Here is a 27,809-nt window from a genome sequence, read left to right as displayed (position 1 = left end):
TTCTTTACTGTTTCGCCACTTACATATGAATTCCTAAGAAGACCGATCTTCTTCAGTGTCGTCTGCTTTGGGAATTCACATCAATGGAGCTATACAGCATGTATGCTTCTCTGATTTATTAAGCCCAGTCTTGTGTTTCTGAGATTCATTCGTGTACGAGTAACTATAATCCATTCATTTTTGCCACTAATATCCCATTAGATGAATGTTTTGCAGTTCCTCTGATCTATTTCAGATGGCTTTCTGGGTTGTCTGCTACTCATCTACTATATTCTTGTACGTCTCCTGGTGCCCTAGGGGCACCTGAGGCCAATACCCATGTTTTCTTGAACGTTTTTGTTCCAGGAACTTCTCCATTAGAGACCAAGAGAATTCAGGGGCGGGGCCAGAGCTGCTGGAAGCCACAGCCATTTGGGTAGAGACCGGGGATGAGTTAGGGACTAGACGCACAGCGGCTGGACACAGGGAAAGGGGCCCTGGCTCCTGGAGACTCACTCACCCTGCACGGTGCCCCAAGGATACTGCCGCGCCTTCATCATCTTGTTGCCGATCTTCAGCTCCTCTGTGCTGCCGATGACAGCGAACGGCAGGTGCGCCTGGAACAGAAGGCAAACTGAGGCTTAGAGCAGTGCTCCCAGAAAAAGGCGCCGAGGGTCCCTTGATACAACCGTTGCCTGACGGGGACTTTCCCGTCACCTTCTGTCAGCTGCTCTCAGAGCATCTCCTCAGCAACCCCCTCCACCCCTTCCCACTCCGCTCCCTGTGCCTGAAGTGGGGACAGAGGAAAAAGGAGGTTAAGGGTACATGGAACACCGGCTGGGGTGGCCGTGGGAAATGTTGCGTTGATCCTAGGAGGGGACTGAACCGTGAGGGTCGTTGGTTGTGTAACACACGGGGCGCAATGGGGGCACTGAAGTCGGAAGGACATCTGAGCATTCCCGCTCAGGACCCCAAGACAGGTGGGGACCCTCAAATCCACCCCCAAGCACTTTCTGGGAAAATGCCACTCCTCCTGCCAAGAGCCAGGGCTTCAGCCACAAGACACAAAAGAGCCAGAGGGCAGCGATGGCAAAGGGCTAGACTGGGGGAGGAGGTGAGAAAGAGAACCTTCTGGCGCATTCCCGGCTCTTAGCCGAAAGTGATGGAGGGGGCTGTGTGAAATGGGCAGGGATTTCTCGGCTCAGGAGGGAAGGAGGAAGGAAAAAAAAAAAAAAACCCAAGGAGAGAAAAAAGGCATTAAAAAAAGATCAGTTTGTCTTCCCTTGGGCCTGTTAGATTTCTCCCCACAGGCCTTGGTTAGTTAGGGGACAGGGTCACTGGCTTCCCCTCTTGCTCAACACACAGTCATTCTAGCCCTTGCCCATGGTAAGGAAGGCCCAGCCCCCACCAGGGCTCCCAAGACCTCTCACGGCACACGCTTGGCAACCAGCAGCAAAGTCTGCTCTGATAAGCATCCACAAGCGGAATTTTCTGGGCGCTGCTGGGCAGCTCTCACTGGCTTCTCGTGACAGCCCTATGGGGCAGTTCTCATACTCTCATCCACTTGCAATCTGGGGAAAACGACTCGCCCAGGTCCCTAACTCCTGGGCCCAAATCTTGCCAGGGAACAGTAAGGCCACCGGGCTTTTGCTGCTGGGCCCTCCTGGCCCCCCGCTGCCACCCGCGTGCTGCCTCCTGGCTGAATGGCATCTGCTGGAAGCCAGCTAGCCACGAAGGGCAGAAAAGCATGGGGCCGGGCTTTGGCCCGCCTTCTGCGGCTCTTGAGTGCTGGGTGGTTTAGACGACCCACAGAGAGTCCAGCAGAGCAGGGACAGGGTACGCCCTCCAAGCAAACACCCTCCGGGGGGTGGCACTTTGCAGCTATGGGCCCAGGAAGGAGACTCTGATGGCAGCAGGACGGCACTGCCCCTGAAACGTGGGGTGGGGGGTGGTGGAGTGTCCCCCGACGTCAGACATCCAGTCTCCAAAAACTCTGAGAAGCTCTCAAGCCTCCTCTTGGGAGTCTAAGATTCACCACCTTTCCTGTCTTGTGTCTACCTTGCATTCCTCTCAATATATTTTGAAGGGTTGGTTGGGGTACCTGGGTGGCTCAGTCAGTAAAGCGTCTGCCTCCAGCTTGGGTCATGATCCCAGGGTCCTGGGATCCAGCCCCGCGTCAGGCTCCCTGCTCAGCCAAGATCCTGCTTTTCCCTCTCCCTCTGCCCGCTGCTCCCCCCTGCTTGTGTTCTCTCTCTCTCTCTCAAACAAATAAAAATAATAAAATCTTTAAAAGTAAATTAAAAAAAAAGTCTGGATGACCCAGTTGGCATGAATGAGTCTATTCCAGTTCCAAAACATCCATTACAGTTGGGAGGTTGGATGACCTTTCTCCTCTAAGGGCCTTCTAATAACGAACGCATCTCAGGGGTACCGAGGGGGCAGCAAGGCGGGAGGACACAATGACTTGCCGCCCCGCTATGCTAATTTGTTTGCCAAATTCTAGAAGGTAGCAGCTGATACCACAATGATAACTCAGGAGTGGTGGCAGCTGGAAAGTTTTCTAAAAATGGCTTTTATTACCAGTCTTTCCTGAGTCTGGCTATACCCGGGCATTATGTCATTAGGAAAAACTGATGCCTCTCAACAGAGAGAGAAAAAAAATCCGTTCTCAAAGCAGAGGCTTTCTGAAAGCTATTAGCTGTCTCCTTGAAATCACAACATTGAAGAGTTCACAGCAACAGCATCAACACATTGTAAAGAAGCTTGAAGAGATGTTTGACTCCAGCCTTGCACATTACTCATTCTTCGGGGGGGGGGTAGTGTCGTGGGAGAAGAGAGGAAAGATGGCAAGTCGGGATGCTTTTTTTTTTTTTGATTCATTCACACTTAATAAAGCAAAGCATCACCCTGAAACTTAAAAATAACATTTCTCTCGTCACCAGAAAAATTGGAAGCTATATGTCATTTTTTCCTCCCTTGGTGGGGAGAGGGTTCGATGATCCGGAGTCTCGGAAGCCAGCCAACTTTCCCTGCTGTGGTTGTCATGGCATTGTTTTGGTCAGAGAGGAAGACTGTTTGCCTTTCTGGCAGTCCCGGGGGGCGGGGGGGAGGGCTGGTTTAGACCCAAAGCAGCACCAAAGGGGAGGGTGGAAGGAGAGGTCCGAATCTCCGGCTCCAGACTCTTCCTAAAGTTGGCCTTTCCCTCCCTCTGTCTCTGGCTATTAATCTCTGCGTCTCTGAGGCTTTGAAGCAGCCAAGGATACGAGAGAGGAGCTGTTTGGGTTCGGGATTCCTTCTCATAAACACTCGAGATTCAGACGCTGGAGAGTTGAGTGCAGTAAAATGAATGGTGTTGTTTGACTAGTTTGTAAAATAATAATAATAAACCGGGGTGCCTGGGCAGCTCAGTCAGTTAAACATCTGCCTTCAGCTCAAGTCATGATCCCAGGGTTCTGGGATCGAGCCCCACATCTGGCTCCCTGCTTCTCCATCTCCTTCTGCCTGCCATTCCCCCCTGCTCATGCTCTCTCGCGAAAACCAATAAATGAAATCTTTCTAAAGCAGAAAAATAATAAAAAATAATAAAAATAAACAGCAAAGTCAGCAAGTTGAACCCCTCTGCCCACACTCACGTTCATGGTTCCATTGATCTCTGCCACTGACTCATCATCTGTAGGGAACTGGTAGATCTGGACCCCATTGCTGACAAGTTCGCTGGTGATTTTGATTTTGAACTTTGTTAGCTCACTCTTCGAAATGGCATCTGATTTGGCAATGATGGGGATGATGTTCACCTGGGGAAGGAAGGCGCAAAGCAGAATCTCTGTTGGTAATCTGCGACCGATAGCGGCGTGACAGAGGACTCCCATGAGCTCAACCCACCAGCCCAGGACTGGCCACCTCTGTAGCCAAATCACAGCATAATAAATGATGATGGGGGTCGCTTACTCAGTGCTGTGTGCGGAACTAAGTGCTTTACATGGATTACCACAATGAATCCTGAAGACACCCTCTCACTTTACCGATGAGAAACCGAGGCACAGGGGGGCTAGGTAACTTGTCCAAGGCCACAGAGCAGTAAGTAGCAGAACTAACCCAACTTCGGCCTTCTTCCTAATTCCAGAGTCTTAACCAGCTCAGCTCCAGATCGATGAGCTGTGTGATACCTTAATATCGAGGTCACTGCTTGAGTGATTCCAAGCAGAAAGATGACAGTTGGGAATCTGTGCTTGACAAGAAGGGCAAGGGCCTCTCCTTGTCAACAGTAAATTGTTCCAACCTATCTGGGGCAGGTTTGCCCCAGTGTGTTAGGGACCCACCTCCTTTCTAGCAGTAAACTTATGAACCAACCCAGTTGGAGGGAGAGGACCCTTTCAGTCTCCAGTGTGATCTGACACGTCATGCAAACAAGAGTTACCCTGCCTGTTTTGCGATTAATTTCTGTACAAAGCAAGCAGGTGGATATGTCCAATTGCTGACAGGAGGACAAAGGCCTAACGCCACACCAAGGTTCAATCCACCTGAGCCCTGGCCCCTGAAATGACTCCAAGGAGAGACAGGGATTTTGCGGCGGGAAGGTAAAGAATTGTGACACGCACATGTCTTCGTGAGACAGAGCACACCTGGGCTCAGGTTCACGTGCGGGGCAGAGGTGTTGCCACCAGCAGACTTGGGGCAGGGGATGGGAAGCATCATTGACAGTCCTTGGGCCCCCGGAGGAGCTCTACACTTGGAGGCTAAAGCCAGCCTGCTTTATGCTTTACCTGAGGAGTACCCGCAAAGGTTGTCTCCAGTTTCATGCGCAGATCAGAGAAAGATGGGACCCTACAGGTATGTTCTTTGAAGTCTTCGAAGGACACAGGGCAGTGGGGAGTGGTGGGAGGGTCAAAGCCATTGCCAAGGTGGAACAGCAGACAGAGCCAATTCTCCTTGTCACTTTCCACGTGTCCCCATGGACTCAGGACCAGCATGTGCCAAAGGCTGATTAACTCCACCCAACCCACCCACCAGACCACCGGTGCGTGGCTCTCTGCTGCCCTATATAGGACACGCAGGGCATAGCGACCTTTCCAGAGCAGCCCAGTTCTCGTGGGCGGTGAGCATCCTGGGGCAAAAAAATCAAAAATTTGCTTCTGTTTTGATTTGAGCTGAAAGTGTCTTTTTATCATGGATAGGCTACTAAGTAATGCATATAAATTAGAATTTCACAAAATAAAATACCTTGGAGTCAGAGAGAGCCAGGTCCAAATCCTGGACCCCTCCTTACAAGTTGTCTGACCTAGAGAAAGCCACTTGGCTCTCTGTGCCTCACTGTTCTCAAGAGGAAGTGGGCATAATGGTAACCACCACCTTGGATTCTTGGAAAGATGAAATAAAATAATGCATATACGGTACTGGCCCCAGGGCCAGGCACATAGGAAATGTTAGGGGGAAATTGGATTAGGCTTTTTAAAGAATCTTGCCTTTATTCTTTTGTACAGTGAATAGTCCTTTCAGAGGACGAATCCTTGTCTGATTTCCATCTGGCGTGGGACTTACATTTTTTAGTTCCTTTCAGGGAAGGACACAACTGATTCCCGCAGCCACCTTTTTCAGGCCTGGAGGCCACAGAACATGGTGCCAGAGATCTGAGTTCGAATCTAGACTCTGCCAGGAACCAGCTGTATGACAAGAGGCAAGTCCCTTAACCTCTTAGAGCCTCCGTGTCTCCTCCAGTAAGTGGGGGATAATGACGGTGTTTGCCTTACTGGGCTGTGAGAATTCCAGGAGACAGTCCAGATGGTGCTTGCCTCAGAGTGGGATATAATGAGGATTTAGCAAACATTAGCTGCTGTTACTAAAATTATTACTGATAATAGAAATAGTAACTTTCAAAATCCAGTTTGCCATGTTCGATTCTCGAACAGGCCAGTTAATCTTGGGGCAAAGAAGAAAACACCTCTCCGTTGCCAAAGGCTGAGCCCCTAGGCCCAGGCGGCCATCTTGCTTGCAGCCACCCTTAACCCCCAGAGGTTAACCCATGCCCCACGCCAGGAAAACAGATCACAAAGCATACAACGTGGGTGCTGGATCAAGAACACCATCTCTCTGGAGGATCAGGGAATGAAGGGGAGGATGAGGAGGCCCCAGAGCATCTTCTGCAATCTGGCACCTGCAGGGCCCGAGAGACCGGTAAGGGGGATTTCCGTGTGCCCGGCCTCCCGCCCGCCCTCGCCCCTGCCTTCGTACCTTACTGTCCAGCTTCTTCATCGTCACGAGGTCCAGAGACTTCAGGGAATGTCCCGTGGGGGCGATGAAGTACAAGCAGGCGTGGATTCGGGAGTCGTGGTAGGTGTGCAGTACCCTGCGGATCTTTAGCTCTTCCTGCAGGTAAGCCTCAAACTGGGCGTCAATGAATTCCACAATGGGCTTGTAGCTGGGGGGTGAGGTGGGGAAGAGCAGAGACATGGCCCGACTGCTTCCAACCCGGGCTTTCGGGACGGTCCCTTCTCGAAGTTTAAAATGCCCTGGGTCATCTGACTCTCTTCATCCAGTTGGGTTCCTCCATATCCCATTGATCGGCCTGCCTGTCCCGTCGGGCCCAAGGGCCCGCCACCTCCTTGGTCCAACTTCAGCTCTGGGCGTACCTTTACTCTGGACCCCCCCGCGTCTCCGGTTCTCAGCCCAGTCCTGCCCTCCCACCCCTCAGGGTCATGGACTGTTCACCTCTTCTTCCACGAAGCCTTCCCCACTTTTGCCAGAAATCCCTTCTCTGACCCCGGAGCATAAAATAATAATAATAATAATAATTAGGCTATCGGATCACTTACTGTCACTCACCAAGGATGACCATTCCCTCAAATAGACTGTCCCTCTGAGGGCCAGAGGCCACAGAGGGCACTCCTCTCTCCCCCATGGGGGCCCGAGGCAGTGTGGGGCCCGCGGGCAGTCCCGGGGGGTGGGCTGACTATGCTCCAGGCTGGTTCTGCATCCGTGCTCCCTGCGTCTCCCCTCAGTGCCTAGTGTGGGAGCTGGGGACCTGGTGGGGGCCGGGACCGCTCCTTGACCCACTGCGGGGGGAGCTTTTCAGAACAGCCTGGGTTCTGCTCGGTCTCGCTGGGTTTATGACACTGCCCACCAGCTCCCCTAAGGTCCACATATTTTTCCGGTTTTCATTTCCTCCAAGAGTGTGACTTTATTTTTATTATTATTTTTTTAATATTTTATTTATTTATTTATTTGACAGACAGAGATCACAAGTAGGCAGAGAGGCAGGCGGAGAGAGAGGAGGAAGCAGGCTTCCGGCTGAGCAGAGAGCCCGATGCGGGACTCGATCCCAGGACCCTGAGATCATGACCTGAGCTGAAGGCAGAGGCTTTAACCCACTGAGCCACCCAGGCGCCCCAAGAGTGTGACTTTAAAATCTAAGCAAGTGGACAACATTTGGTAAAGATTGTCCACCCCCACACACATGTACACACACACACACACACACACACACTCAGCTCACAGTCTCTACACATTGTCCCCTTTATGACCCCAAGTCTTGCCAGGGCGTCTGAAACCAGAGCCACTCCTCTGCTCCTCCCTGTCCTGGGAAGCTTCTCTCTTCTCTCCGGGGCCGTTTCTGCCACCTCTGCAGCCTGCCTCAGCTCTAACTAGGTCAGCACGGCTTCAGCTCTGCCTCTGCTCTCACCCCCCCACCAGCCTGTCCGCTGCCTCACCATCCAAGCCAGAAGGTTTGTTCTCAAACCCAGCACGGTGAGCTGGCAGAGACAGAAACAGAATCAAAGAGAGCAGGACCCGGCCAATGCTTCCCACCAGCCGCAGCTCCCAACTGGAACCTTTCTGAAAGATCCCCCTGCTAGAGAAGGGAAAATAGCTTACAAAAAAAATTAAAAACCCTAAATCCTAGATTCTGAACACTACATACAGAGGAGAGATCCAGGTGCAAGGTATCTTGGAGTCCCAGAGAAAATTCTAAAAATAAAATCCTTTTTTTTTTTTTTCCTTCCTTTGATGCCTCTGAGCCAAACATCATTCTGAAGGGGAACAGCATCCAAGAATCTCTTGGTTGCTGAGGTCCTTAGAAGGTTCCTGAAGAATTAGGAGCAAGGGAGGGGGCTGCACCCCTTTGACCTCTCTAAGTAATTTTTGGATGATTGGCTCATTTGAATTATCAAATTCACTGCTTTTTTTTGGCACTGCTTTTTTTTCCCTCCTTAACATAACTTTTTAAAAAAATATTTATTTATTTATTTGACAGACAGAAATCATAAGTAGGCAGAGAGGCAGGTAGAGAGAGAGGAGGAAGCAGGCTCCCCACTGAGCAGAGAGCCCAATGTGGGGCTCGATCCCAGGACCCTGGGCTCATGACCTGAGCCAAAGGCAGAGGCTTTAACCCACTGAGCCACCCAGGCGCCCCAACATAACTTTTTTTTTTTTAAACTTCATTTTTTTTGTTCTGCAAAAGGAACCAGAGGAGGAAAGAATAGAGTGCGTTTTGAGTTTTTTCTCGCCCTCCCCCACCCCTCAGTCTCTGGTGGTGCCCTGGGCCTATCTTTCTGCTGCCGCCTCAGGCCCTTAGGAGTCTCTGAATCAGACCAGCCAAACCGGCCAGTCCTGGGTGATTCATCTTCTCCTCGGTGTCCAACTTACCCGGAATATAGGAAGAATTCCCCACCCCATTCTGCTGTGCTCACTGGCCTCCAGTCCACCATACATCAAATCCCTCACTCCCACAGGCAGTGTCTGCACAAATGTTTCCTTCTCCCGGGCGATACCCGACTCCCCTTCAAAGACAAGGCTTCCCTCATGTGCCTTCTCAGCTGGAAATTTCTCTGTCTCTCACACCCAGGTTCTGTGGAACGATGGAGAAGACAGTTTTCTTCTCCCACTCATCACTCCCTGGCCTCCTGCAATGGCTTCCAGCTGCTACAAAACCCAGTTCTAAGGGGCACCTGGGCGGCTCCGTGGGTGTCTGACTTTGGTTTCGGCTCAAGTGGTGAGATCGAGACCCAAGACAGCGTCTGCGCACAGCTTGAGAGTTTCTCTGTCTGCCCCCCCACCCCCCGCTCATGTGCACGCAGGCGCACACTTGCCCTCTCGCTCTCTAAAAGAAAGTCTTCCAAAAAAGCCCAATTCCAACGTAACCCATCCCTCTCGTCACTACTGTGTGTCTTTCACATTTTAGGGCATGAGCTCTAAGTCTGATCCACAGACTTCCAAGGGGTCTATGGAGAGAATTTGTAGATTCCACCAACCTGGGTAGGAAAAAACCACATTGTTTCCACGGAGCCCTCACCGAGGCTTAGCGGTTTTTCAGGTACAAATGTAGGTAACGATCTACAGTAATTTTAGCAATATGTGTGATTTCACAGTCAATAGAAATCACTGATGCTTTCACTTCTTATTACAGTTATTGCAAATAGCTCAAAATAGCATTTATACTTAGACACCTTCTAAATTATGATAGTTGTTCAAGCTTTATGTAGATATTACTTCAGGAACTAATAAAGTAACAGGGGTTACTAAATCACAAATTGAAAATATTTTGAGAAGTGTATTGTTAGTATAACGGGCATATTTTAGGCATTTAAGATGGTTATCTGAAGAATGAGTCCACAGACCTCACTAGATTGCTAAGGAGTCCAAAGGCACAGAACAGTTCCTGGTCTGGGGCACCCGGGTGGCTCAGTGGGTTAAACATCTGCCTTCAGCTCAGGTCATGATCCCCGGGTCCTGGGATCGAGCCCTGAGCCGTACCTCTGGTTCCTTGCTCTATTCCTTTAGATAATAGGGATAAAAAGTGATCGTGATGGCTTCCCTGACAATGTGACCTTTAAGCTGCACTGCATGGACAGGTATAAGACAGCTGTGGGAGAATCTGGGAGAAGAGCATTCCGGAGAGGAATAACAAAGGTAATGGTCAAGAGGCAGAAACGAGCTTGAGGAGATTTTCAATAGGAAGAAGGCAAGGGAGCTGGGAGCTAGTACAGAAAGGAGAACTATTCACAATTGCCAAAATATCCCTGGTGGTCTAGTGGTTAGGATTCGGCGCTCTCACAATTGCCAAAAGATGAAAACGACCCGGTAACCATCAACTGATGTCTGGCTAAACAAAATGGGGGAGAGCCAGACAATGGAATATTACTCAGTCTCTAAAAGGAAGACAATTGGGGCACCTGGGTGGCTCAGTGAGTTAACCCTCTGCCTTCGGCTCAGGTCACGATTCCGGGGTCCTGGGATCGAGCCCCTCATTGGGCTCTCTGCTCCACGGGGAGCCTGCTTCCCCCTCTCTCTCTGCCTGCCTCTCTGCCTACTTGTGATCTCTCTCTCTCTCAAATAAATAAAAAAATGTTTTTAAAAAATGGCTACCTAACTGCACTGGTATTCATTAGAATTGTTTTCCAGATGACTACCTTGGGTTTCTTAAACAGCCGTATTCTAGAAAACTAATGATTCTACCCCCTCAGCAAGCACTTTTCTTTTTTTTTTTTAAATCTTATTTATTTGAGAGACAATGAGTGAGAGAGAGCAGGAGAGAGGAGAAGGTCAGAGGGAGAAGCAGACTCCCCACGGAGCTGGGAGCCTGATGCGGGACTCGATCCTGCAAGTCTGGGATCATGACCTGAGCCGAAGGCAGTCGCTCAACCAATTGAGCCACCCAGGTGCCCTCAGCAAGCACTTTTCAACTGTCACCTTTCTAGACACTGATGACAAGTCCCTTCCTGAAACACTGCCCTCTGGCTTCCTGCTGCCATTCTCTCCTGCCCACAGACCACTTCTTTCTCACTCACCCTAAATATTGGCCTGTCTCGAAGGTTCCATCCTGGACCATGTTTTGCCATCATTCTACACATTGCACACACGTGATCCCTGAGATGTCTTGTGCATTCCATGGCTGCAGTGCTCACTGCCCCCCAGTCACGCTTCCTAGACACCTTCCTAGATGCCTCCTAGACACCTTCAGGTCACCCCAGTCTCTTCCCTCTCCCATGTGCCATCCTCTGCGTAGCCACAGCCATCCGAGTGCCCCCACAACCACAACCCTACAAGGTCTGGTCACACCCGCTGTGCTTGACACAATTGTCTCCGCCAGCAAAACCAAGGAGGCACAAGGTCAGAGCCGAACATGCAGGCTTGTAGGAACTGCAGACTCCCCAGTCCCACCCAGAAGTCCTCTCCCACAGCCTGTGTGCCTTGGGGTCAGCAGGGCGGGCCTTCCTGCAGCCCCCCGGTGCCACTGCGAGACAATTCCTCCTCTACCTTTTTTTTCGCTCGAGACCTATTCTGTCGTCTTCTGGCGGCGCCTGACCCACGCGGTCTCTCTCCCGGTCTGGGTGTCAGCAGTCAGCAGTGTGCCCCTGGACAACCCGTCCGACTTCAGCCTCTTTATTCCCTGATTGTGCAAACTCCACAACTCTCAGGCTCCATCTGCTTCAGCCACCGACACATCTTACCATTGGCCGCATCAGCTTCCCCCAAGACATCCTCTAACCCCCCGCTCTCTGACCATGACCTCTCACCTTTCCAACCCTCTTACACCTTGGATCCTCCTCCACCTGACCTTTTGCCTCACGGACTCCTGGGGTACCCTGACCTCTCTCCATTGTCTCACTGGCAATCAGCCCCTCGCTGGCCTCATCTCCTCCTCCACCCGGGCCGAACCTCATGACTGATTACCTGAAACACTCTTTTATCAATGCCTTCATCTCCCCTCCACCTTAGCGGGCCAGCAAATTGCTGCGCTGAAAACATTTCGGGACCTGCCCTCTGCTCCCACACAGAGGCTTGTGAAGTTAGCTAGAGGCCATCACAAAAGTCTTGGCACTCAAAGCCATGGCCTCCAACGTCAGACAGAGCAACCTTGACCTTGACTGGCTCCCTTCCCATGGCCTCCACGGACCCTTCCAAAATTTCACTGCTTTCCTCGAGCTCCAAAACTTGCTCGCGTGTGACATCTCCACTCTTTGATAATCTTGTTTCATCTCTGGGGTCCTCACCCCCGACTGACTCTTCAACCTGTAAATATGCTGGACTCTTCCCTCATCTCAAAAGAAAGATATTTCCTCAACCCAACCCCTCTCAACCACACATTTCTATCCAACTACTGCCCTATGCCTTTTGTTCCCTCAGGAACAGAGCTTGGCATATAATAGAAGTTCAATAAATATTTAATGGGTAAATGCAGATCTTTTGGAAAGAATCATTCATTCACTCATTCATTCATTCTCATATGCCAGGGCCAGGCATATAATAGAAGTTCAATAAATATTTAATGGGTAAATGGAGATCTTTTGGAAAGAATCATTCATTCACTCATTCATTCATTCTCATTCAGTCTCCGACACATCGTAGACTGTTTTCTACCCTCACTGGCATCCTCATTAAGAACGTTCAGTGGATCCATTTTGTCTTGAAAGATAAAACCTTAGAGGTATTTTTAAAATTTTCTTTTCCCCTTGAATGTATGTTTCATTCACTCGACAGATAGGTACCGAATACCCACAGTATGCCGGTTGGCTAACTTGTGCGCATCCCACGCGATTTCAAGACTTAGCTCAGCCATTCCTGACCCCCTCCTCCCCACCTGAAACCCCCACCAGGCTCTGCTGATGGCTACACTTTTCCCCACAGCTCTCTCCATGTGCCTTTGTTACGGTACTCACTACACTGTGTAGAATTTGTAGGTTACGTATTAGTCCCTTCCATTAAACCACAACTTGCTTATTTCTTAGTATCCCAGGCACCTCACACGTATCTGGCAGACAGTTGACATTTAGTGTAATGTTATCAACTGAACTAGATCCCCCACATCAATTAGGTTACTAGGTGTTGTGGATTCTTTCTCTCATACCTGCCTCCTTCTCTCTGTCCTCGAAGCTTCCATTCCCGTTCAAGCCCTCACCCTCTCTCTCTCAGCCTCAAAAACACAGAAAGTGGGTGTAGACCACTCCCTTAAAAAGCTTTCCTGAACTGGGAAAAAGAGATAAGGCAGTGTGTAGAGGTCAGGAGCGACTTTTTTTTTTTTTTTAATTTTTCTTTTTTTTTAAGATTTTATTTTATTTATTTGAGAGAGAGAGACAGTGAGAGAGAGCATGAGCGAGGAGAAGGTCAGAGGGAGAAGCAGACTCCCCATGGAGCTGGGAGCCTGATGTGGGACTCGATCCCGGGACTCCAGGATCACGCCCTGAGCCGGAGGCAGTCATTTAACCAACTGCGCCACCCAGGCGTCCCGCGACTTTTTTTTTTTTAAGTTTGTATTTATTTTTTGTAGTAATCTCTACACCCAACCTGGGACTCGATCTCCCCTCCTCGGAGGTAACTACGATTTCAGTTTGTTTGTTCACCTCACAGATCTTTTTCTCTGCATTGATGGCGGGGGTCGTGTTTGGTGTTTCATTGGGAAGGGCGGGCTTATACAAATGGCGTCATGATCTGTGTATCATTATCATTCTGCAACCTCTCTTTTCACTTAATAACATCCCCACATGAGTGTACACAGATTTGCCTTTTTTTTAAACTGCCAAACGTATTCCATGGTACGGTTGTACCATAGCTCATTTAGCTGCTCTATTGGTGGAAATTTCAGGTGCTTACGAATTTTTTTTTCCATATCCAATGCAGCAGTGAACACTCTGTATGTTTTTCATGAATGTGTGCAATTGTTTCCCTCGGCTGTATTCTTACAAGTGGAATTGCTGGATCATAAGGTAGCCACATTTAAGATTTTAATATGTCCCACCACATCTGCCCTTTAAAACATCTGTATCCAGTTACATTCTCCAGCAACATGAATGAAATTAGCTGGTGTTAGCAGCCATTGTCTCTTTGTCTCTTATTTTTGCAACTCTGATGGATAAAAAATCTTTGTTTCATTTTGCTCTTCCTAAACACTGGTGACTGTGGGATGAGTCTGGGTTTGTAGGTTAGTTGTCAATTTCTATTCCTCCCGCCCCCTTCTGTCAGTTACCTGTTTATTTCTCACTGAACTGGAGAAGCTCTTTTCACACTTCAGAAGAATCATTTGTCTGTGACATAGGTTGCAAATATCTTCTCCCTGTTTGTAGTTTGTCTTTTGTTTATAGCATCTTTCAGTATGCAAAGGTTTTTTTTCCCCTAATTTTAGAAAGTTTAAATGTGTTGGTCATTTCTTACATGGCTTTGGGATTTTGTGTCACAATTAGAAAAACCTTCTTTATCCCTAAAGCTATAAAAACATTCTTCTATATTTTCTCCTTATATTTTTAGAATTTGTTTTCAATCCATCTGGAATCTATTTTTTGCCTAGTGTTTGTGTGGGACGGTCTCGTTTTATTTTTTCCTGATGGATGGCCTATTTTTCCAGCACATTCTCTTGAATAGTCCATTCTTTCCCTGCTGACTTACATATGGCAAATTCCCATGTAAACATGCATTTGATCTTAGTCCCACTTTTCTGTCCTGTTGCTCTTTTTGCTACTCTGATGCCTTTACTTACTTATCTTCCATTCACTCATGGCCATTTAGCTTCCACCCACAACTTCCCTGGAATTATTATTCCTTAGTGTATTAATGACCTTCATATTGCCAAAGCCAATGGATATTTTTCAGTTCCATTTGTTATTCTCTCCCATTATGCTACATGGTACAACTTTCCCTCAATTCTTCTACCAATAAAAGTAATGATCATAACAATATCTTCTGTTCCCTAGTTACTCTGTGTTGGGCACTGCTTTTTTTTTAGGTATTTATTTATTTATGAGAGAGAGAGAGAGAGGGAGAGAGCTCAAGTGGGAGGAGGATCAGAGGGAGAGGGAGAAGCAGGCTCCCCACTGAGCAGAGAGCCTGATGCGGGGCTCAATCCTAGGACCTTGGGAATCATGACCTGAGCGGAAGGCAGGCACTTAATGGACTGAGCCACCCAGCGTCCCTGTGCCCACCACTGCTGGGCCATTCCATATGCCAAACACAGCAAGTATGCCTCACCACAGCCCTCTAGGGTAGATACTAGTACTATCGTCATCCCCACTCTACAGGTGGGAAAACTGAGCTATAGAGAATTTAAGTGTCTTATGGTGTAAGCTCCGAGGGTTGGTTTTTCTTTTCTGCCATGCCAAGTGCCTGATTTAAGTTTTATTGCAGAAGCATCCACTTCAAAGACAACTGACTATCTGGAATAAACACTGCCAGCCTCCTTCAGGTAAAGAGTCAGCCCTCCCTCCGCTGCCACCACCCGCCACGGGGCTCCTTTGTTTCAGAAATCTTAGTTGATTTCCATGAGACCATTTGGGCCACATGTTTTTTCTCTTCTCCTGCTTAAAATTCTCTTATGTTTTAAATTTGCCCATCTAGGGGCGCCTGGGTGGCTCAGTAGGTTTCACGTCTGCCTTTGGCTCAGGTCATGATCCCAGGGTCCTGAGATTGAGCCCTATGTCCAGCTTCCTGCTCAGCGGGGAGTCATCTTTTCCCTCTGCCTTACCCCTACACTTCCCCCAGCTTGTGCTCTCTCTTACTCACTCTCTCAAGTGACTAAATAAATAAAATAAATAAATAAATAAATAAATTCATCCATCTAGAGCAAGCCCACCAAATCCTAGACCTAAACTCTCCATCTCAATAAAAGCAGAACGCCAGACCCACACCCGGTTTCTCTTTCTCTATCCTGCGACCTCACTGTGTGGTCCCAGCTGTGCCATGTGCTTTCCAGGACCTGCAAATAATAAACTTTTCTGGTCTCCAAGTTCCCTGGTCCTTATTGCTGAGACCATCTTGCAATCGTAAGAAGCCACAAGCGTGGGACCAGCCAGGACAATAGTTATCAATAGGCCAAGAGCGGCACAGAACACTTGTACCAACATCGCTCATCAGTAGCAAGATGGGATTTGAACCCAGGTCGGTCTGGACCAAAACGTAAGTTCCTAAACACACCTCTTTCTAGCCTGTCCTCTGTCTCCTTCAGTTCCTGTGCTCCTGCATCTTTTTGGATTTTGAAAGGTTGTATCCATTTATTTGACAGAGAGAGTGAGTTAAGAGTGCCAGGGATCCACAAGCAGGTGGGGTGAGGCAGAGGGAGAAACAGACTCCCCGTTGAGCAGGGAGCCAGATGCTTGGCGCGATCCCAGGACCTGGGATCATGACCTGAGCTGAAGACAGACGTTTACCCAACTGAACCACCCAGGCATCCCATGCTTCTGCATCTTTTATTAAACAGTGGCTTTCCCCAGGGTACGGCCTTAATCACTCCTCTTCTTAGAAGACCATGCACCATGGGTAAAGGATTGCATTCTGGTTCTCTGCTTCAGTGCGGCTGCACTGACTTATCTATGCCCAAATGATCCCATCAGTATGGAGAAAACACTGCTTTTTATTACAAATCCCTGGAGCTTGCCCCACCTCTGCTCTCCCGCCCAGTTTCTGAGAGGCTTTTCATTTCTACTTATTTGAGTTTGTATTATTTGATTTTGTATTAGTATGCATCATGTTTATAATCAGGAAAAACAATAAGGATATTACCAATGTAATGGAAGTAGATTAGCCTCTAAGGGGCTGTATCAGCTCAGTCCTCCCAAACTGTCATTACCAAAGCAGTTTCCAATGTCAGATATGTTAAATGCATGTTGCCAAGAATCGTGAAAAATTTAATTGAAAAGTTCCCGAGCCATCTGCAGCTGAGATGACCCCAAATATCCATCCCCTTTGCCCAGGGTCCGATTTATTCTCAACGGAACAAAATTAGCATAATAAGCAAAGCTATAAAAAGCAGAGATGTCCGTCTAGAATTTCCAACGAAAAACCAAATTCAGTTCAATTATTAAGAAGCTAAATATATTTACTCATTATCGGGAAATGAGTACGATTGTTGGAACTTCAAGGGAGAAACAGGCGAACTGGAGATCCAGTTCGGCTAAGAAGCAAGAGGATCCTCAAAGGATGAACAGACACCGCTCAGAATGATGAATGGCCTTCTCTGAGACAGGCCGTGTGCTAACCATGTGACATCTAGTGAAATGCACATGGCACCTGACCCCCTCCCTCAACACATCCCGGTGTCTAAGCCATCCCACCCGCCCCCCACCCCGCACTCCACTCTTAACACAAGCTGCCCCCCCCACACAGCCCCACAGTCTCTCTGCGTACTCCTGCTCGGTCTGTTTCCAGAATGGGTCCTTTGCTCCATCTGCTGACTTACCCTTAGCTTTTTGTCTGTACCCCAGTGTTTACCACACTCCACTATGATCCCTGGGTGATCTTGCATGTGTCTGCGGTTGGAACACAGCACCTCTACCTTGACAATCCCAATCGATATTTCCAGGGCTGACCCTCTGCCGACCTCTAACCCCTGCATATTCAGCTGCCTACCACAGAAGGTCATCAGGGGGTCTCAGTAGGCCACGGACAGCTCAACCTCAGCAGGTCTAAAATGAATTCTCCTGCTGAATGCTGCCACCATTTGTCCACTCTCCAAAGCCAGAAATCTGGGCCTCATTCTAGATCCTTCTCTTGCCTTCACAACCCCATACCAAGTCTCTGCCGAGTTCTGTTGATTCTATCTACTCCATATTTACCAAACCTGCCTCCTCTTTCCTATCTCAGCACCTGTGTTAGCTCTGGCCTCAATCTAATTGGTCCAGTAGTCTCCTAATTGGTCTTCTTGCCCTCCCTACCCTTCCAAAGAACCTACTTCAAGGCCAATCAGACTATCTCCTTCTCTCTTTTTTTAAGATTTTATTTACTTATTTGAGAGAGAAAAAAAGCACACACAAGCAGGGGCCAGGAAGAGGGAGAAGCAGCTCCCGGATGAGCAGGAAGCCCACCTCGTGACTCCATCCCAGGACCCTGGGATCGTGACCTGAGCCAAAGGCAGACGCTTGACCGACTGAGCCACCCAGATGCCCTAAGACTATCTCATTCTACTTCATAAAGCCTCTCAATGGCTCCATATCTGCACATTCTAGAAATTCCCCCATGACCTGACTCTGCTTCCCTCTTCAGGCTCATCTCCCCGATTTTTCCCTCGCTCACGCCAAGCCCCAGCCCAGGGGCAGACACAGGTACTGTGGGACATCAAGCTTATGCACTTAGAAGAAGGGCCCTCCAGAAAGTCAAAACAACATTATGACGAAAAATTAGTTCCAGGAACTTGGCAGGGCCTATGCAAATGAGGGCCATGAAGCTTAAGCTTCATTAGCTCCACAGTCTATCTGCCTCTGAGCTAGCTAAACCAAGGAAGCCATAGATCTCTAGAATATTCCATAGTCTTCCACACTTTGCCTTTGTACAAGCATTCCCCCGGCCCAGACTTCCCTTCCCTTCCTTCCCTTGTCTGTCTGGCAAGAGTTCATCCTTCAAGGTCCAGATGAGGAGGGAAGGCTTCCCAGACCTTTGTTGTCTCCTTCGTGTGCTCTTTGTTACTTGCCCTTTACCTCTTTGTACCTTGTTCTTCCCAGAGCATATCACACTTGATGGAACTTATTTGTTCAAAACTGGCCTCCCCTGTGAGTGCCTCAAGGACAGAGACAAAGTCATTCCTTTTTAGGTTGTCAGGGCACAAGGTAGGAAGGACTCAGTACGCGTCTGCCACATGGAATAGAGACCTCATCCATGTATCTCGGAAAGATAACTTTCTTTTGGCAGAGTGCATGGACTACAATGATTGGTGGAAATGGAAACCTGGGGAGGAGGGCAGCGCTTGGTACATGTCCACGGCCATTTTGGGAGGAGATCCAGGCAGGTCCCCACGGTGGGCTCCTCCCCATGGCTTCCCACCAGCCTCCACACCGTCCCCTTCCTTACCTGTCCTCCTTGTTGATCTGGTCCCCAAAGCCCACCGTGCTAACGATGGTGAGCTTCAGCCCCACGTTGCTCTCTTGGAGGTCATAGGTGTTGGACCGGAGCTGGACACCCGGCTGTGTGTGGGTGGCTGGCTCCCCCTCAAACTTGGTGTTGAACAAGGTGTCCATGAGGGTAGATTTGCCCAAACCTGTCTCTCCTGAAAAGCAAAAGATTAAATTACGGTCTGTCCCCCCAACGGCCCTGCGGACCCCACATCGGGTTTTGGACGTATATTCATTGACGTGGGAGCATGTGCGCGGTAACTGAAGAGCGTGTAAAACTAGACAGACTGTTGGCTCTCAGGTAAGTGGAAGTCACTGAGAGGAACTGCATCAACGTATCAGCAGGAGCTTCTCAGGAGAGTGGAACCTGGGTAATTTTCCTTTTAGTCTTCCCATTTTTGTGTCATTTCAAGGTTGCAGACGCACAGCTTTTATCGTCAGAAAAAGAACTCTGTTGCCGGCAGTGATGGAGAGGTAGCAGTTATACCTGGAAAAAGTCCAGAAGGGCACACAATACACTTAGCAAGATGGCTATCACTGCGTAGTGAGGGTGATGTGCGGTTTTCCTTTCTCTCCTCCTGCTTCTGTGTATTTTCCAAGTTTTCTAGGTGGAACATGCATAGCTTTTGTGATAAAAATTAAAGGGCTGTTTTCGATTTTCATCGCCACCTCACCTCCCTGCCGGGCCCAGACTGCGCTCTGCACAAGCCTGGATGTGTATCCCAGTGGGGAGGCCATTTTTAGCTAAGGGGGTGGGAAATTAGCAGGCCACACATTCTTCTTCTTAAATTTCAAACAAACCAGTCATTTGTTTGTTTAACTAACAGGCTGCGGGATACTAATAAACTAAACCATTGGAATTTCAAGTCTTGACTTTCACACCCAGGGAGAGGAGTCGGGGGGGGAAAGCCTGCGGACACCGGTGAAGTTTTGTGGAGGTCATTCCTGAGAGATCCGAGGGAGGTCAAGCCACTGCCAGGAGCCAAGGGGTCTTCAGGGAAAGAAGACGTTGGAGGAGAGTTAGTTGGTGGCCTGGGAGTTGGGGAGGAATGTGCCAGAAGGCCCCAAGCTGGGCTGGGCGCTACAGAGGCTTGTCATCTCCAGAGATCCAAACTGTATTTGGGCTTCCACCCCCCCCCCAGCGAGTCAGGAATGCCAGGAATAAAGGGTTCAGTAGCTAATCACCCCGGATTGCCTCTTCTGGACCACCCTGCTCTTCTGCTCTCCAGGGCTAGGGTTAGAGCCGCACCACAAGAACATGTAAACGCAAAGGGCCCCCTCCCTTTCCGCCCTCTGGGTGTGTCTAGCTCTGCCTCCTGCCTGCCTTTCATCCTGAATGATGAGCCATGAATACAGGGGGCGCTTTTTCAAATCTCTCTCGGATGAGAGCTTTCTGTGTGTGTAGCGACTGATGAGAGAGATTGAGAACAAGAAGAACATTCAACTCAGCCTGGCTCCCCAGCCCCCCAACCCAGCTTCGTAGCCAGGTCTCACTACCGTGGTGGATTGCCAGGGTGCAGGGAAATGGTCCCTCCCCAGATCATGTTTCCAGCCAAGGTCTGCTATACCTATTAGCGGCAAAGATTCCCCCAGAAGAGGCCCCCCATTCCCCCCCTCCCTAAAGGAACAGGAAGTATTTGGGTCTCCAGAAGGATTGAGTGAGATGGGGCCTTAGCCATGGGAGGTGACACATTTGGCCAAGCAACGGAATGTATCACCCCCTCTCCCCGCCCCAGGTGGGGGTGTAGCTCCCTTGAGGAGGAGACAAGAGCCGCTGACCAGGAGACAAGAGCCGCTGATGTGGGGACACAGCGGGTGGCTCCTTCATCTCCCCTCTGGGCCCCTTGGAGCCCATGTTTGTGTGCGCCTGATGAACTTTCCAGGGACATCCCCACCTCCTTCTGTTCAGTGAGCTCTCGGCTAAGCTCCCCGCAGCTCCTAGAGTGCTGAGCCCTGTCCCCTAGCACCCAGAGCTGGCTCCCCAGCCCCTGATCCCAAGATCCTCAGAGAACAGGGATGGGGCATCTTCCGTGCTCCTCAGAAGGCTTAGCCCAGGCGTGCCCGTGCCCAGAGGCGGCTCAGGCGGCTGCTGTTTGCACAGCTGGAGGAATGGAGGGCCGCCAGACAGAGCAGGGCAGGGCAGGGCAGCGCACAAGGGAGGAGCGGCAGGGCAAATGACCAAGCGAATGCCTGCCAGCACAAAAGGGCTGTGGAAATTGGATGCCCAACGATGAGTGGAAGACAGGAACCCGCCGGCGTCCAGGGAATTGTGATAAATGCAACCTGAGAAGAGGACAGAGAATCAAGTGAGCTGGTCCATCAGTGTGGAGCCTGCAGGGTGTGGGGGTCCCTCTCTGTGGTTGGCACAGACCCAGCCTGAGCCTAGGATGCAGTCCCCTCCCACGCTGCCCTGGGGACCCAGCATGGAGGAGGATCGGGTCAGGTCAGCAGACTCCACACCCCTGCAGGAAGGTGGGGGACTTGGCAGTTTCCAACAGGAAACCCAGGGAGTCCCCAGGGTTCAATTTCTCTCTCCTCCTCCCTCCTCCAACAGACAGCGGGATTTCTTAACCCTTTTAAGGTCGTCATCACGGGCACAGAAGACTCCATCTCACTTTGCTTGATGGAGATAGGATGCTGGAAACACCCGGTTTTTTAAACAAAGAATTTCCATTGGAAACGTGTAACGTGAGATCCGCTTTTTCAAACTACACTGCCTGGGATAATCCACCCTTTTTTCCTGTCTGCCGCTAATGTCCACATCCTTTGCCCGGACAGATGCATTCCCCAGAAAACGAACAGGTTCAGACTAATAATGATAGCGGTGGTTTCTGGAGCACTTTGTACGTACCAGGCACAGCTGTGACACAAAGCTTTCCTTATTTGTTCCCCACAATGAACCTAGGAAGTAGATATTACTATTTGACTTTTGGTTACCAAAGGGTTAGCCAAGCCACTTGCCAGCCGTGTGAATTTGCCCTACTCCCCAGTCTCTCCATTCCTCTCCTTCCTCATCTGTAAAAAGTGGGAGGAAGGAACTGGTCTAGGGTCCCTGAGGAGTCACTGGCAGAGCGGGCCCTGAATCCAGTCAGACACTGGAGCCCAGACGTATAACCAATAAGCCCAAGTGCATCCCACGGGCATGTAATATCAGCTCATTTGTCACTTGACAAATGTTCACAGGGCCTCTCACCGGAGCTATGCACGATTTTAGGGACGAAAGATACAACAGTGCACAGGATAGCCACCGTCCTTGTTTGCAAGGAGCTCGTGGTCCCTGCAGCGGAGGTCTCTGCAAGCTGCGAACGAAGAGAGCCATTTCCCAGGTTCAACAAGGAGGTATTCCAAAGGAAATTCTCCAGGAACCCTAGGGAGACTAATGACAGGAACAAGGTCATAGCTGGCTCTGTAACCTTGCCCTCTTCTCCTTCCTAACCTTGCTGAGGCCTGGCCCCGAGGGTTGTGCTGGAGCAGGCTCGCCCAGCCTGTTGCAGATCTCCTTCTCGTGTGTGTTTTATTCCAAGTTCAACACGGCCCAGTTGAGCCTGGAATCCTGAGCAGCTTCAGAATAAATATTATCATTATGACTCTCTGCACTCTTCATGGGCGTCACTGTTGCTGGTACATTTGGAGGGCAGCGTCCCTCTGCAGCTCCCTCCTGGCAGAAAAGAGCAACCAGCCCCAGGACATTGGTCCTGCTGGCTCTGGTGGCCGAGGCCTCCTGCACTAGATCTAGACTCCTGGGATCTTTGCCATTAACAGAGCTAAGCGATTAGTGTATGTTTTTTGTCGGGGGTGGGGGAGGGCTGGGGATGGAGAGGGCAACCTCAGCCCACTCAGTAATTATTCCATAATAATAATAATTATAGAAGTCATAACAGGAGTCATAACAGGCCCTCTATTGGGTGCCATTTATTGGTAGCCTTACATATGAATTAGGCTCTGGATTCACAAAATTTCTGTCTCTCTGTCCCACCACGCACCTGTGCTCTTGGGCACACACTCCCGTCAGGGTAGAGGGTACTCAGTCTGCTGGGCTTGGACCCCTACGGCCAGCAGCCCAGCACCCAGATAAACAATGCTGTGATCCGAATGTCCTAGGTCTCTATTCGTAACTGAAGCTAGGGCTACTATCAGTTCGACCTTAACATGCCCTAGGAGAAAAGAAGAAAAAAATCCTTCGGGAGGACAGAGGCTAGGCCCAAACAGACTTATCTGAGAACAGTCATTACAGGAGTAAACCTGATAGTTACGCACCAGCCGTAGGCCTGAAGGCACAACCACCGAAAGTCCTGCGGGAGAAAAGGTCACCTCCCGCAGGCAAGCTACAGACCCCTGGCCAAGCCGGTGACAGTACCCATTCCCATGGCTGGGCTGAGATTGCTGCCTAAGAGCCCATCTAAACCGCTCATGACCTCAGCCCAAATTGTGGGTTCTCTGAGCAATGACAGGGTTGTGAGAACAGAGAGCAGGAGGTGTGCGGGCTGCCGGCTTATTTGGATCAGGGATGGGGAACGAAACGAACCCAGTCCAGGCCGGGGCATCCACGGGGCGCCCCCGCAGTGCCAAGAGGGGGGCTACTAGGGTGATTTCCTGGGACCTGGCAGGTGCCGCAAGAAAAAGAGGGGGTGATTCTTGGGGGTGAGGATCTCCTTCCTGCTCCTCCCCTCTTGAAGGGTCGGGGGCGGTGGAGAAATTCTACCCCAGCAGGGGCACGCCGAGTGGCTGCCGCTGTCCTGCGCCTGGGCGGGAACTCGAGGACAGGGGTTCACTCTTCCTCCCACTCCTTTGCCTTGAGCTTGGCTGCCTCCTCTTCAGGGCCCTGAGGGAGCCCATGGTCTGGTGGTCCAAGCGTACTACACTTCCGGCCCTTGGGAAGCCATTCCGATTTCCGCAGCCTCCCTCCTGGAGCCTCAGTCACCCGCCAGACGACCCCTCGTTGACAGGTTGATGAGGGTGGGTCTGTCCTGTCACTTCTGAGCTCCTCGGCTTCAGTGCAGGTCGTGCGGAGCTCTGGGAGGGATGCCAAGGGAATCCAATATGTTTGCGCGGAAATTTTGCGGTAATCAAATATTATGCGAAGTAAGCTGGCCAACACCCAAAGATCAAAGCAATTTGGCAGTGCTGATATTGGACATGATGGCACCTCGGTGTTGAGCACTGTGGCTTCTGTTTATTTTGTGTCCTTCTCCTAATAGCATCGCATCATAACCACGAGTAGTAGACTTCAGCACTTGAAGAACTGCTGGCCTAGCTCTGGATGCCAAGGCCCACAGTATGTAATTCTGTGACGCCCATATTGTCATCTCCTGGGTTCCCAAGCTGACGTGTGGGGGACAGTCATTTGGCCAGTAAGCGAGCCTAGCTGACTGCCTGTCGTCCATACTAAGAAGTGGCCTCCTTGTTGTCTACTCGTCCCCTGAGTGTCCAGTTATTCTCCTATAGGAAATGATTGAGAAAGAGGGCTAAGGGGCCCCTGGGTGGCTCAGTCAGTTAAGAGTCTGCCTTCGGTTCAGGTCATGATCCCAGGGTCCTGAGATCGAGCCCTGAGTTGGGCCCCCCGCTCAGTGAGGAGCCTGCTTCTCCCTCTCCCTTTGCCGCTCCCCCTGCTTGTGCTCTCTTTCTCTCCCACTCTCTCTCTGTCAAATAAATAAAATCTTAAAAAAACAACAACAAAGAGAGCTCTAAGGATGGAGGAAAAGAAAAAGAAAGAGTCCAAGAAAATGAATGACCCTAGTTAGAAAATAGAACTGTAGATGACATTAAAGAGTAAAATATCCAGGGTGCCTGGGTGGCTCAGTGGGTTAAAGCCTCTGCCTTCGGCTCAGGTTATGGTCTTAGGGTCCTGGGATCGAGGCCTGCATTGGGTTCTCTGCTCGGCAGGGAGCCTGCTTCCCCCCACTCTCTGCCTGCCTCTCTGCCTACTTGTGATCTCCCTCTGTCAAATAAATAAAATCATTTTTAAAAATTATAGAAAAATAAAAATTTTTAAAAAAGAGTAAAATATCCAGTTCAGCAGGAGTTTGGAGCCTCAACATGAACGAGTTCTCCATACACTCTCTAGAAAACTAAGGGCAATCAACAAGAGTGTCTGAGTGTTCCAACCAGTGGACAAACAGACTCTGTTATAGTATTTCTACAGTCATTAAGGTTTGGAAGAAGGGCGCTGAAAATGTGCAGGTAGACTTTGCAGCCCAATAGAGTGAAAATCGTATGCTATCATCGTGTTTGCAAATTTGGGACTTTGGAAAGCCTAAGAATGTCAAGGAACTGCTGTTCCTCGTGTTTGTGTGGCTGGTGCCTGACCATTTCCGAAGTGCCTTTGCGTTCTCAAGAGATGTCGTTGGCAGCAGTTAGAGAAACAGTGAGAGGGTCAAGGGGTCACAGTCAGACCTCAGGCCTTGTCCGCGCTCCCCCACCTACTCTGCGTTGCCCTGGTCAAGTCTCTTATCCTCCCCAGATGTCTGGGTCTCCACCTGCTCCGTGAAGATACAAATGGTACTCACTCTGCTCGAACCACAGAGTCCTTGGAAGGACTCGAACTGCTACTACGCAAAGTGTTTGAGAAACAGAACGAATGGTGCCCATGGGGTCAACTCATTCATTCATTTCACAAACATTACTGAACTCTCTTGGCGCTGTGATGAGCACATGAGAGGTGATGAACGCCTGGCTCCCACATTTGAGATTAAGGGTCCACGTGGAGATATACTTTTTTTTTTAAGATTTTCATTTATTTATTTATTGGTCAGAGAGAGAGAGAAAGAGCGAGCACAAGCAGGGGGAGCAGCAGGCAGAGGATGAGGGAGAAGCAGGTTCCCTACTGAGCAGGGAGCCGGAAGCTTAACCACCTGAGCCACCCAGGCATATGCTCAAAGGGAAGAAAAGAACTTTCGCCTTGAGCTCAGACGGAGCACCACAAAGCTGCAGAGGAGAGCCCCACCCTGCTGCCCACAGCCGATTGGCAGGCATCCTACCACAGCCATCAGCCTCCCTCCTAGTCCTGCCCTGGCTCCCATTTCCTGCAGTCCAAGTGAACTTGACCATGGTAGCTGAGCCAGCCAGCTCCCTTACAAAAATTTCCACTGGGTGTCACACGGCTCAGTTTCCCTGCAAGGTCTGGCCTGGTGTTCTGGTCTGAGCAGAGAAAAACATCATCAGGGCTGGCTGCTCACAAAGGCAAACAGAGGGATTAAAGAGGAAGAAGGAGGAAGACACTTTTGCAAATGGACCAGAATGACACTGTATTTAACCTAATTACCTGCCAAGCCACATGCAGCCATTAAAGGATCCATATTCTGTAATAGCGTTTCCTGCTGTGGAAATACTCACCCACGCACAGGATGTTGAAGCAGAAGCCCTCGCTGACGGACTTATTCACCAGCTGGTCGGGCAAGCTGTCAAACCCCACGTGTCCAGCCAGGGGGACTGTGCGGCAACCTTCACCCTAATTTGGGAGGGGAGGCGGAGAGGGGAGAAAATGAAAATGTGCTTAAAAGCAATCTGGGTTCTCCCTTCTCATGCAAATGACCCACAAGCGAGGAAGTAGTCCCCCAAACCCAAGCCTGGTGGGTCCCCATATTCCCTTAGCTCCTCCCTGCCCCGAAGCAGAAGGGCCACTGGCTTAGAAGTCATGGCTTCTCAAGTGCAGGCCTCTGTGGGCTCCACGGTGAAGGTCACCATGGGTCCACGCAGAGCAAACTGCCCAGGTGGCTTCTGGGACAGTGGGGGAGGGCGGGGTCAGGTCATGGTCAGGCGAGGTTCACGGTCATGGGGTTACGCTCCACGCCACCACTGAAAAGCCAGGTCATCTCCCCGTGACTCCGGTTCCTTGCACATCTGTCCAGTGGTCGGGGGACTCAAAGGAGCTTCGCACAAGGCCTGGTCCGTGCCTAAGCGTCCGGTAAATATTACAAAAGGACTTCAGAAAGCAATTCCACCTCTCCCCAGGCCATGGGGGGCAAACACAATGGGGGCGCAGTTTAAGGGGCAAGAGACTAGGCTTGGAAATGAGACTCAGTGAGAGTCCCACCCCCTTCACCTTCTGACCTCGGACAAGTTACTTAAGTCCTCTGAGTTTGCCCATCTGTCAAGTCAGGGACAAGTAGTGACTAGCTCATAGGGCTGGGGTGAGGACCCCACGGACGATCGGTCCATGAGCTCTGGGCATGGTGCCTTGGATGTGGGGAGCCTCCCATCGACAGAAGCTGCTCCTGCTAGGGCTCCGGGAGGCTACCCCTCTCCTCAGAGTCCCCAAATAACACGTGATGCCATGGGACACTTGGGAATCCCCCTCACCCCCGCCAGCTTGAGAGAGCTGCCTCCGTGCTTGCCCCCACCTGGTTCCCTGGTCTCCAAGGTCAGCCAAGCCATTCTCAGCCCTGGGAAGCAGAGGGCCCTTGCTTCACCTGTTAGTCCCAGTGCTTCTAACTGTTAGTGGTTTTGTAAAGCAGGGAGAGCCTCAAACTGGGGCAGGCTTCCAAGGAGCCAAGGGGGAGGAAAAAGAGGCCTGCGTGTACTCAAGAAAAGTGCTAACTGCCAATGGCCCCACGGGAAGAGAGAAGGGCAGTCCGAAGCAGCTAGACAGGAAACACCGGCGGGCTATGTAAGGAGTTGGGAGTTTCTGGTGGATGGGAGCTCCACCAAGATTTTAGGGAACCAGAAAGGGACCCAGAGCAAGCCCAGAAGGGCATGGTCTGTGTCAGGAGGCCCGCCCCAGCATCCTGGGCTGTGTTAACTGGCAGCACTTTCTGCTGCCTGCACCTGCTTTCGGGCTAGGTCCCTAAGTGCGCATTTGCACCTGGAGAGGGATGGGCTGAGCCCCTCCACAGCTGCTGTTGCCAGAACGGCAGCCCAGGTAGCCCCTTCACCCAGTCATGCCATCGGGTCTTCCAAGAGCGAGAGACAGGGCTAGGGCCGGGACTGCCATCTGGAAAGTTCGTTACCCTCACACGTCTTCCCCCATGCCCTCCCAGCGGAGTGTTCCTGACACACAACCGTATGCCAAAGTTCAGTCTGAGCTGGCGTCTGCCG

The 27,809-nt window shown here is 50.4% G+C and overlaps 1 protein-coding gene across 6 annotated transcripts in view; it reads right to left on the bottom strand.

The window, feature by feature from the left end:
- Window positions 1-27,809, bottom strand: part of SEPTIN6 (septin 6) — a 60,638-nt gene that overhangs the window by 16,374 nt on the left and 16,455 nt on the right. For all 6 annotated transcript variants that reach the window (XM_044236077.1, XM_044236078.1, XM_044236079.1 and 3 more), the window contains exons 2-6: window positions 26,109-26,223; window positions 18,736-18,931; window positions 6,208-6,394; window positions 3,612-3,773; window positions 500-596 (exon numbers count right to left, since the gene is read on the bottom strand). In XM_044236077.1, the coding sequence (XP_044092012.1) occupies window positions 500-596; window positions 3,612-3,773; window positions 6,208-6,394; window positions 18,736-18,931; window positions 26,109-26,223 (757 nt within the window). The remainder of the gene's footprint in view (window positions 1-499; window positions 597-3,611; window positions 3,774-6,207; window positions 6,395-18,735; window positions 18,932-26,108; window positions 26,224-27,809) is intronic.

The sequence above is a fragment of the Neovison vison genome, chromosome X, assembly GCF_020171115.1.
Source record: "Neovison vison isolate M4711 chromosome X, ASM_NN_V1, whole genome shotgun sequence".
In the NCBI taxonomy this organism is placed as follows: domain Eukaryota; kingdom Metazoa; phylum Chordata; class Mammalia; order Carnivora; family Mustelidae; genus Neogale; species Neogale vison.
The sequence above is the reverse complement of the archived record's forward strand: the minus strand, read 5'-3'. Positions and strand labels throughout refer to the sequence as shown.